At 47.2% G+C, this 12102-nt stretch overlaps 1 protein-coding gene across 1 annotated transcript in view; it reads left to right on the top strand.

Moving 5' to 3' along the window:
• Nucleotides 1–12102, top strand: part of LOC104564525 (uncharacterized) — a 45732-nt gene that overhangs the window by 18554 nt on the left and 15076 nt on the right. The window contains exons 8-11 of the mRNA XM_088521931.1: nt 4236–4565; nt 5171–5512; nt 5899–6240; nt 7184–7525. Of these exons, the coding sequence (XP_088378057.1) occupies nt 4236–4565; nt 5171–5512; nt 5899–6240; nt 7184–7525 (1356 nt within the window). The remainder of the gene's footprint in view (nt 1–4235; nt 4566–5170; nt 5513–5898; nt 6241–7183; nt 7526–12102) is intronic.

The raw sequence follows: 12102 nt of genomic DNA, 5'->3' as shown, positions 1-12102 counted from the left end.
GTGTGGGCTCTCTCCAGCCTGCTCTAGGGCAGACATCTGAATCCTCTGGAGATATCCAAAACCAAAATTTATAGCCTTAAGGCTGGAAGACCTTTCCAATCCTAATCACTTTGTGATTCTATGATCATTCATGATCATTCTATGCAATTACTAATGATCTGTGTACACAGTATTAATGTGAGAAGGAAGATCACCTGAGATCAGCCAAAACAAGGCACAAAACACAGCCAAACAAGCACGAGATGAGTCCCCAGAGACAGTCCTGGGACAATTCTCAGAGGACATTGCAGGGAAAGAAGGGCCAGAATCTTAGCCACAAGCAATGGAACTCCTCCACACGCAGGTGAAAATGGTCTCGGTCACTAAGTCTATTTTAGAGCAGAGATGGGTTCAGGGTTGCTTGCAGGGAGGAGCAAGCAATTAGGCTGTGAGGAAGACAGCAGTATGACTTTGAAGGTGTGTGTTACCTTCTTCGGGGATGTCCATCAGGAGTAACCTGAATGCCCAGCTCTCCCCAGCAAAACAGCCCTCAAGTCCTGTTGTGAAGAGAGCCACTTGGCTTTTCCTCCATGCAAATGAAAGAAAGGTTGGTTTTGGGGGTGAGTCTCCTTAGCTCAGGATCAAGCCCAAGCTTCTACCTGAAGGCAAGTGTCTCCCCTGCACAGCAAAAAGGGGAGAGCAGCAGTCACTCAGCAAGATTGTTTCTTGGGGAGGCTTGTACTCAAACTTTAGTTTCACGGTGTTTGGGAAGAGTACTGAAGAAATGCCCTGCCCTCCCAAGAATCTCACAGTCCTAGCAACATGACTTCTCCTGCTCTTCCTCCTCCTTCTCCCCGTTGTCCTTCTCTTCCTCCTCCCCTTCCTTTGCCTTCTCCTCTTCCTTCACCTCCTCCAACTCCTAAGACTACTAGGTATGAGGGCATGGCAGATATAACCAAAATGCTCCACAATACCTGTGCCATGAAAGTAGGGAGTAGACAGTAGGGCTGAAAATCACACTAAGGACCAACTCTGAGGAAGTTACTTCCTCGACTTTGTTCCCTGAGGCTGCACTGCACACCATGAAATGTCTGTGGGCTACAGAAATGCACCTGCTGGGCAGGGTTAAGGCATCTTTCTTGCTGCAACACTGTTCTTATTAGACCAATCACAGTAAGGCAAAGAATTAGTGTTACTCCACTTGGAGTGACATAAATGTTTGAGCTCAAATTCTCCGATTACTGCTCATTCTCATAATTTAATGCAAAGAGAGTTTGAAGAGGCATGGATCTGGTGGCATAGCTCCTCCTTTCTCCATCTGTATGCTCTCAGCCTTTCAGAGCTCCAGTGGATCCCAAGGCTGACTGGCAACTGCCTTCCTCCGGAACTGGAAAGGGTGACACCTGTGTCACATCATCTGAATTTTAATATTTGGTGAAGCAAAGGGATATTGATGGAGTTTTGTCCTGTCTGTTCTTGGGTCTGCCAGGGGTTGTCTTTACACATTCTCACACTGTCTGCTGGGTCAATCGTTCTTTTCTCACTGGATCATGTACTTACTTTTACAAAAATCTCTCCCAGAACTTCTACATAAAAGAGGCTAAAAAAAAACCTAAAATGTAGGCTAAAGCTAAAAAAAAAAAAAAAAAAAAAAAAAAAGTTTGCCAGAGGGAGAGTGGTTTGGAAAAAAAGTTCTAAGATCAGATGGTGTAAGATGTTGAGGTAAAACAGTATCTCATTACCACTTAAGGCAGTGCCATATCTAGCAGAGTACAATAGGTACCAGTTAGAGGCAGATAGGAGATGGCCATTTGTAGATCCATCCAAATAGCACAGGAAATCATTCAAATTTCTGCTTCTTCCCTCAACCATATAAGAACTATGAGGACCAGGAAGGAGAACATTTCTCTGAGAGAAAAAGGACTTTGCAGAAACACATTCCATAATGGTACCCTAACCAAAAATGTCCGGTAGATCATTGCCATTATTTTCGTTCCCTATTTTTAAAAATTATTATTAGGAATTTCCTTTTTTATGTTCTTGTCCTCACGTAAGAAAATGAGACAGGGAATATAGTACCATTCATACTGAACTATCCCTAAACCCTGAACTCAGAGAACCTTGCAGTGTTCTTCATAGGAAACAAACGTACAAACCAATCAGTTAGAGATAGTCTAACCTGAAGGAAGGACAACCAAGAACTCCAATGACAAGACTTTTCTTCTTCAGAAAAGGCAGTGGAAAGCGACACCACAAGAGCTCCTGAAAACATGCACGAGGAGAAGGAGAGAATTCCAGATGATACACATGTCACTATACTGAGCCACGTGACAGCATCCCACCATGCAACACCCCTTCTAAAACCGACCACTACTTCCACTTCAACCATTCAGAACCTCTCTCAAGAAAATCAAGTTTCACAGAGACTTTCGAAGAACATGCAGACATCCAGACAGGATGCTCATCAGCACTCCAGAGTAGAGTCACAGGACATAATGTTCAAAGAGGAGAAAGAAACCCAGACATCCTGGCCCGAGATCAACATGGCAGATCTGGAGAGAAAACTAGGTAAGCAGCGACATCATGAGCTGTGCTGTCATCTCCCAAACAGATGTCCTGGGAGATATCTTGCTTCCTTCTCTCCCTTTGTCTGGTAACCTCCTATAGGGCAATGGGGCTTCTTACCCACAGGCCAAGCAACCCTTGTGAAGAAGGGAAACAAAATGATTTCTAGACACAGATTGGAGTGGTGTGCCTTTGTGGCACACTGAAGCAGGATGGAAGGGGATGTGATCTTTCTCCATTCATCCTGCAGCCACCAGGGGAGAAAAGCTGTGATAGTATTGTGTTATGCTGCCCTTCCTTCCCATTGCCTGTGCCCTTGGATCCTGGAAGGTGGACATAGCTGTGAGAGAGAAGGGCGATGGGACTTGGGCAAGTCTAAGGAGTGGACATAGATGACCAGGGATGTAAGGGAGGGAGTCTGAGTTCAGGCTTTTGGGAAGCCACACTGCTTTTCCACAGGCTAAGGACCTTGTGTGCTTTCCCTCCTCCCAGTAGCTACTTGCCACAGAAGTGCTGATTCCAATCAAAAGATCACTTAATAAATATTCCCATGTCACATTACAGCAATCTCATGAAACAAAGTCTTTTTGAGGTATAGCAGTCAGAGAGGGATTGTCTTTAATATGCTTGGAAAGGACACCTTCCCCATTAGAAACACAAGGACACCAGGGGTCTCCCCCAGGGGTCAGTCCTTGGTCCAGTCCTGTTCAATTTATTCATCAATGACCTGGATGAAGGCACAGAGTGCTCCCTCAGCAAGTTTGCTGATGATACCAAACTGGGGGGAATAGCCGATACCCCAGAGGGCTGTGCTGCCATCCAGAGGGACCTGGACAGACTGGACAACTGGGCGGTGAAAAACCTCATGCAATTCAACAAGGCCAAGTGCAAGGTTCTGCACCTGGGGAGGAATAACCCCAGACACCAGTACAGGCTGGGGACCGAGCTTGTGGAGAGCAGCTCTGCAGAGAAAGACCTGGGTGTCATGGTGGACGATAAGTTGACCATGAGGCAGCAGTGTGCTCTTGTGGCTAAGAAGGCCAATGGGATCCTGGGCTGCATTAAGAAGAGCGTCTCCAGCAGGTCGAGGGAGGTGATCCTGCCCCTCTACTCAGCCCTGGTGAGGCTGCATCTGGAATATTGTGTCCAGTTCTGGGCTCCACAGTATAAGAGGAATGTGGAGCTGCTGGAGAGAGTCCAGCGCAGGGCTACAAGGATGATCAGGGGCCTGGAACATATGCCCTATGAGGAGAGGCAGAGGGAGCTGGGCCTGTTCAACCTGGAGAAGAGAAGGCTGAGAGGGGATCTAATCAGTGTATATAAATACCTCAAGGGAGGGAGTGCAGAGGACGGTGCTGATCTCTTTTCAGTGGTGGCCACTGACAGGACTAGAGGAAATGGCCAGAAACTGAAGCACCAAAAATTCCATAGGAACTTAAGGAAAAATTTCTTAACAGTGAGGGTGCCAGAGCACTGGAACAGGCTGTCCAGAGAGGTTGTGGAGTCTCCTTCTCTGGAGATCTTCAAAACCCGCTTGGATGCAGTCCTGTGCCACATGCTTTAAGTGACCCTGCGTATGCAGGGGGGTTGGACTAGATGATCTCTAGAGGTCCCTTCCAACCCTAAGCATTCTATGATTCTATGATTCTATGACACCTCCAGGTCTCACTGAAACCTCTCTTCTTCCTCAGGAAAGGCAGTGGAAAGGGCCCTGGAAAGCATTCAGGAGAAGATGGAGAGGATTCTGGATGAGAAACTGGCCACTTTACAGAGACATGTGGAGGCAGCCAAGCGTGCAGCACCTGATCTAGAGGAAGCAACCAGCACCTCCACTTCCACCCTCCAGAACATCTCCCAAGAAGTTCAAGCTCTGCAGAGATCTTTGGAGAGCATTCAGGCATCCATGCAGCATTACCACCAGCACATTGCATCAGAGCTGCAGGACATAATATCCAAAGCGGGGAAAGATGGTCAGCGTTCCCGGTTTGACAGAAAAATGATTGAGCTGGAAAACAATCTAGGTGAGCAGAGACATCGTGAAGTAGGTCTCTAGTTCTCTAAAATCAGAATGGTGTATTTAGCCACAGCATCTGTTGATTTCTTTCTCTAAATGACCTTGCATGCAGTATAAATGGCAAGACTTTCCCTACACTGTGTCTCTTTGGCGATCCTGCCCACTGCCACATCCAGGAGGAGGAGGTGAGCACAAGTGCCCAAGCTCCTTCTCTGTACTCTCCCCGTGGAAACCTGCTAGAAACATTTCCCTCTGAGCTCAAGCAATGCCCATGACAACTCTAAGCAGTGGACATAGCTGACCTGGGAATCTCAGTCCAAGCCTTTTGGGAGACCCATTGCACTTCCACAGGTTGAGGACTTCCCAATCACATCTTGTGTGCTTTCCCTCCTGCCAGTAGCATAATTGCCACAAAAATGCCAATTCCCCAGCAAAGGCCATTTCACAAACCTGCCCGGTACAAATTTCAGTGATCTCATGAAGCAGCTCCTTGGAGCTGTTCAAATGAGAGAGGGGTATTATTGGGAAGGCGATCTTTCCCATTAGAGCAATATGATCACATCTGAAGGAAGAAAATCTCAGGGTTCTAAGGACAATTCTCTTCTTTCTCAGGAAAGGCAGTGGAGAGAAATACTTGGAGGGCCTTGGAAGCCGTGCAGGAGGAATTGGAGAGGATTCTAAGTGAGAAACTGGCCACCTTACAGACACACGGGGACACAGTCAACATTACAGCACCCCTTTCAGAAGAAGCAGTCACTACCTGGACTTCCACCCTCCAGAACTTCTCCCGAGAAGTTCAAGGTCTGCAGAGATCTTTGAGGAGCATGCAGGGGTCAATGTACCTTCAGCGCCGGCAGCGCTCAGCAGAGATGGAGGATATAATGTCCGAAGTGGAGAAAGCAGTGCAGGCATCCTGGTCCAAGAGCAGCATGGCTGAGCTGCAGAGCAAACTAGGTGAGCAAGACTTTTACCTCCCCGCAGACAAAAGGGTGTGCTATATCTATAACATTCTCTGAGATACTGCTCTGTATGACCTTGCAAGCAGTGGAAAATCACAAACCCTTCCTTGCAGGGTGGCTCCTTGACCATCCTCCCCAAGGCCATCTCCAGGAGGAGTAAGTGAGCATAGGCATTCCAGATCCCACTCCATCTGTCACCTGTGGACCTGGCACTGTTGCTGTATGGTAACATATTTTATCAAAACAGTGCCTGGTCCTCAGAAAAGACATCTTCACAAATCTGCCTGTATCACATTACAGCAATCTCATGAAGTAGGTTCTTTGAGTTGAAAGGACAGAAGGACACATCAGGGTCCCAATGACATCTCTCTTTTTCCTCAGGAGAGGCAGTGGAGAGCAACACAGCAAGGGTCATGGAAATCATTCAGGAGAAGGTGGAGAAGATTCTGGATGAAAAGCTGGCCTCTTTACAGAGTCATCTGGAAGGGGCCCACCGTTCAGCACTCCCTCCAGAGGAACAGATCACCACCTGCACATCCAGATTCCAGGACCTCTCCCAGGAAGTTCAAGCTGTGGGAAGATCTTTAGAGAGCATACAAGCATTCATGCAGCATGACCGCCAGCACTTCAGAGCAGAACTGCAGAGCATTTTATCCCAAGAGAGGAAAGAAAACCCCGTGTCCTGGTCCAACAGCAATGTGGCAGAGCTGGAAAGCAGACTAGGTGAGCAGGGAAAACATGAGCTGGGCCTTCATCTCCCCAAAGACAGAAGGGTGTGCTGTAGTCACAACAGGCTTTGAGCTGCTTCTCTGCATGGCCTTCCAAGCACTGGAGAATGGTAAGATGTTCTCTACAGCATGGGTCCTTGGCCATCCTCCCCCATGCAGTCTCCAGGAGAACACGGGCATGGTTGCCTAAGCTCTCCACCCCCTCCCTATGAAAGGTCTTCTGTAGAGTGGATTCTCCACCAGCCTGTAAAGCAGATGTTTGATTCTGAGCTCAGACATGTCTCCTGACAAGTCCTGCTTCCTTCTTTCCCATTCTTTTCTTGCATCTCACAGCAATAACAGGGCCTCTTCCCAAAAGACCAAGCAACCCCTGCGAAGAAAGGGAACAAAGTGATTTCTAACCCCTAACTTGCCTGGCATTCCTTTGTGGCACACTGCAGCAGGATGGAAGGGGATGTGCTCTTTCTCCATCTCCCCTCCACCCAGCAAAATCAAAGCAAAGAAATCCAGAGGATAAAAGCTGACAGTGCTGTGTCATGCTGCTCTTCCTTGCCCATTGCTTGTGTCCTTGGGAGGTGGATATTACTGTGAGGGAAGGGTAATGAGAGTTGGCCTGGTCTAAGCCATGGACATGAGTTCAGGCATTTGGGAAGCCCCACTCCTCTTCCACAGATTAAGGACTTCCCAATCACACCTTGTCTGCTTTCCCTCCTCCCAGTAGCATCTTGGACAGAACATTGCATATTCCAATGAAAAGATCACTTCACAAATCTGACATTTCACACTACAGCAATATCATGAAACAAAGTCCTTTGAGGTATTCGAGTGAGTGAGGGATTTAGTATGCTTGGAAAGGAGACCTTCTCTGTTAGAAATGTGTGGCCTTACTTGAAGGAAGAGCACCTCATGATTCCAATGACACCTCTCTTCTTCCTCAGGAAAGACAGTGGAGAGCAACACTGCAAGGGCCCTGGAAATCATTCAGGAAAAGGTGGAGAGGATTCTGGATGGGAAACTGGCCACCTTCCAGAGCCATGTGGAAGCAGCCAAATATTCAGCACCTGCTCCAGATGAAGCAACCAGCACCTTCACTATTACTCTGCTGAACTTCTCCCAACAACTTCAAGCTATGCAGAGATCTCTGGAGAGCCTGCAGGCATCCATGCAGCATAGCCAACAGCACTTGCCATCACAATCACAGGGCAAAATGTTCGAAGAGGAGAAAGAAGTTTCGGGCTCCTCATCCAAAAGCAACATGGCTGTTCTGGAGAGCAAACTAGGTGAGCAGGGAAATCATGAGCTGGGCCTTCGTCTCGCCAGAGACGGAGGGTGAGGATGAGGTGACATCCTCAGAGTCACAACATACTCTGAGCTGCTTCTCTGAATGGCCTTACAAACACTGGAGAATGGCAAGCCTTTCTCTACAGCACGGCTCCTCTGCCATCCTCCCCACTACCCTCTCCAGGAGGACATGAGCACAAGTGCCCAAGCTCTCCATACCCTCCCCATGAAAGGCAGTCTCTTGCATGGGCACTCCGTCATCCCTTAGAAGGCAGACATGTCCCTCTGAGCTCAGGTATGTCCCCCAACAAGTCCTGCTTCCTTCTCCCCTTTATCTGGCCACTTCCCACAAGGGTCAAAAAGGGCTTCTCCAGCCTGGGACAAGCAACCCTTGCAAAAAAGGGGAACAATTTTTTTTTTCCAGCCACAGACTGAACTAGCATGCCTTTGAGACACAATCAAGCAGGATGGCAGGGCCTATGCTCTCTCTGCATCCTTCCTGCAGCAGTAAAACCAAGGCAAAGAAATCCAGAGAAAAAAAGCTGGCATAGTGCTATGTTATGCTGCTCTTCTCTGCTCACTGCCTGTGCCCTTGGATCTTGGGAGATGGACATAGCTGTGAAGGAAGGGTAATAGGAGTTGGCCTTTTCTAAGCAGTGGAGATACATGAGCTGAGGCTAACGGGGAAGGAGTCTGAATTGAGGCCGTCAGGAAGATCCATGGTTCTTCCACAGGCTGAGGACTTCCCAATCACATCTTGTGTATTTTCCCTCCTCCCAGTAGCGTACTTGCCATAAGAGTGCCAATTTCCCAGCAAAGGCCACTTCACACATCTGTCTGTGTCACACTACAGTAATCTCAGGAAGCAAGTCCTCTGGCCTGCTCAGGTGACAGAGAGGTTATTTCTAATACTCCTCAAAAGGAGACTTTCTCTTTTAGAGAGATCTAGTCTCACCTGACAGAAGAATACCACACTGACACATGTCCTTGGACTCTAGAAGGGGGACATTACTGTGAGGGAAGGGAAATGGGAGTCTTTCAAGAGGATCACGGTTGATAGGAGAAGGCTTGGTGTGCTAGTTCATTAGCAGCTTTTCATTACCTTGTTGTTGTTTAGTTGTTCTTTTGCTGTTCTGGTTGGTTGGCTTTTGTTGCATATTTCATTAAAGAACACCATCACCTCCAGAGATTAAGGCATCATAGGCCAAAGTGCTGAATTGGAAAAGTACATTCAGTGGCCACGAAGCGATACTTAAGCAGTAGCTGTGCTCCTGGTGAGAATATGCAGATGAATGCAACGGTGTAGTCCACGGTCAGGAAGAACACAACAGCTAGAACTCCATTTCTCTCCTTCTGTAGCCAGGGGAACACACCTGCCTCTGGCAAAGTCCAAAGACCTCCCCTGTTCTCCACCGCCTCTCTCCTGATGTTGACTACAACCTTCCCCCTGTCATCTTCAGAAATGCCTCCCTTGTTTCCAGGACCAGCAGTACTAGGGGCCCAAAGTCTTTCCTCTTCAGAGGATGGAACAAAAGCTTTTAATGTGCCTTCCAAAATATTGTAATATATCAATGTTACACATTACTCCAAGTGTAGATGAGGCACTTAGAGACATACTTTAGCAGGCATGGTGTTGAAGGGTTTATGGTTGGACTTGATGATCTTGAAGGCTTTTTCCACCCACAGTTATTCTAAGCTTCTGTAAGGCTGGGTCAGCAACACGGGCTGTGTGCTGGAATGCTGGAGACAAAGGCCGCTTGATGGATCTACTCACTCTCTGCTTTATTTATTTCCTTACAGAAGTTATGGAGATGCCATACCGCACAGGTAAGAACAGGAGACATCATGCTAAAAAGAGTGCTCAGAGCCTGAACACAGATCTGCAAAATGGCTTAGTCCTACTCAGAGAGCAGTTCAGAGATCAACATCCTAGAGCTTCTTCACCCATGAAAAAGAGCTTCACTTAGCTCTTATTCACACACATGCACAAGCCTGTGCTTCAGCTAGATATCTTCTCCATACTTTTGTAAAGGCTGCTGTGAATCTGGGTTTGCCTAAAGAGAAATGGCCCCTTCATTATCCTCACACTACCTCTACAAAGCTTCAGAGATGAAGGGAGAGGGTTGGAGGAGCAATACACACCTCCTTGTTCCTGGCCCCTAAAGCCACAGAAGGGTCTGTAGGGTGGCCAGAATTTTATGCATGCTGGCTGGCTTCTCTGTTTCAACAGGAACTGTGAGGCAAGAAGATATCTCTAGGGCATAGGCAACTGGAGGGAACGGGGATGCAAGTGAAGGGGTGTATGGGAAGAAAGCATAGAAAGCCTCTGAAAAGCAGACCTCATGACTTCTGCTAATTAAGGAATGGCTTGACCATTGCAGTTGATGTCACCCTGGATGCTGACACGGCTCATCCAAGGTTGGAGGTGTCTCAAGATGGCAAGAGTGTGAAAGATACTGGTAAAATCACAACTGTGCCCAGGACAGAGAAGAGATTTGACTCCCACCTCTTTGTTTTGGCAAAGGAAGGATACAAATCCGGGAAACGCTATTGGGAAGTGGACGTTGGAGAGAAAAGGAACTGGGAAGTGGGCATTGCCCGAGAGACTGTGACTCGCAATGGCACACTGACTCTATCCCCAGAGAAGGGCTTCTGGGTCATAGGGTTAGTGGATGGGCAGGAGTATTGGGCCCGCACAGAGCCTTGGACCCGCTTGGCTGTGAGTGGGAAGCTCACAAGGATTGGGATATTCCTGGACACCACAGCCAAGAAGTTGTCATTCTTTAATGTCCAGAAGGAAACAGCTCTGTACACTTTCTCCCTTGGTGAAGACAGCAGCCGGGAAGGGAAGTTCTTTCCCTTCTTCTCAACAGGCCCCATTTCTGCAAAGTCTGACACTGAGCCCCTGAAAATAGTCCAGTGATTTGATGAATAGTTCACTCATTGTCACGCAGGGTTGTAGCAACCAGGTTGTACCACTGTCAGAAAGCCCACTTGTTTCTATCTCTTTGCTTATTTGGTACATGATAGCATATGGGCAAAGAAATATATATTTTTATAGGAATCTTTTAATATCTATCTTAAAAATAACTATGCTGTCTGCACTGCATTGTCTATGTACGTGTAAATATAGGCTCTGATTTTCTTTTTATGCAAAATTCAGTCTTTTGTACACCACCACCACCACTGTGCACTAGATTACCAGGCTGTACGCAGAAGTTGAGCACCAAGTTAATATCCACAGGGAAATTCAGGCGCAGTAATGCTGTTGTGTATTTATCAACATAAAAAAAAAAAAACATGCTTCATGGCTGAAGTCTGCCTGGGTCTTTGTACACCTCCTATTTCTCTTTTGCCATTGCAAAATACCTGCCTTGGATAGAAAAGCCCTTGGTGTAGGAATGCATCTATGAGCTCCATGTATCCTGGGCCAGAAATCATTCCCTGCAATAAACATCTTTAGAAGGAGGCCAGGAGCTCAAGATGTCCTCTCTAACTTACATGTGCTCAGCACAGTCTCCACATCACAGGGAAGAGGACCATCTCTCCTGAAAAGCTTACAGTAGCCTGCACCATCATGGGAGGCACCCTCAAAGCTTTGAGATTCCTGATCTGTGGTTCAGGGACAATGGAAGGTGGGCTAAAGAGCTTGCTTGAGAGAACTCACAGGTGCTGAAGGGAGCTCCTGATGAGCAAGTTGTTCTGGGAACAGCCTGAGACAAAGCAAGAAGGTCTATCTGCATGGAGAGGAGAATGCTGAAGTGCTTTGAAGAAGTGTTCTCCATTGTCAGCTCTGAGTCACAAGGACATGTCCAGAAGTCTTGATATCTGCTACTTCTGCTGCAACATCCAGGAACCAGAGGGCTGGCCTCACTGTCACTGGATTAATTTTCACACTGCCACCAATTCTTAGGAGTTTGGCAGTAAAATTACACAGAGCCAATTTTCCCCACATCAAAATGAGGAGAGCAAATGAAGACAAGCAATGGCCAGTGTACACCCATGCATATCTGTCTTGGATTATTCTTTTGACAAGTGCAGAAGATGGTTTGACATCTTCAAGGGAGATGTCATGGAAACTGGCATAATTCATGATGTATATAACTTCTGTGGCCTGGGAACTGGCTTCTAAAAGGAAGGAGGGGGAAATAAAAGAATGATAGGAAACTGGAAAACCTATTTTGGTTTGCAAACACTGAGCAGGAAGCAGGGCTTTTCTTCCCTGTAGGAAGAACATTGTGCACAGCCAACACGCAGAAAATACAGATGTTAAAATCAGGTGGATTGTCAATGGGGTGCACTTAGGAGAGGTAGAGACACCCATAAAAAGTCAGAGCCTATGAGAACATCTCTACAAGAGTTCCCTTTTGTAGAGATTTCCCTTTGTTAGAGATTTTTGAAGCTTTCTCTCTCTCCCTGAAAGAATGTTACAGCTTTCAGGAGTGTTCAGCTTAGGAAAAATGGGGTAACAAACACTAGGAATCTACACCACACACTTAAAAAGTGGGATTCAGTCCTGCCAGCTTCCTGAGAACCCTTTCTTTCCATAGACTACAGTGGCCAGCTGTCTGCTGCC

The sequence above is a fragment of the Tinamus guttatus genome, unplaced genomic scaffold (assembly GCF_059628265.1).
Source record: "Tinamus guttatus ecotype Peru unplaced genomic scaffold, ASM5962826v1 Tinamus_guttatus_pri_ptg000139l, whole genome shotgun sequence".
NCBI lineage: Eukaryota > Metazoa > Chordata > Aves > Tinamiformes > Tinamidae > Tinamus > Tinamus guttatus.
This window is presented reverse-complemented; position numbering and strand designations above follow the sequence as displayed.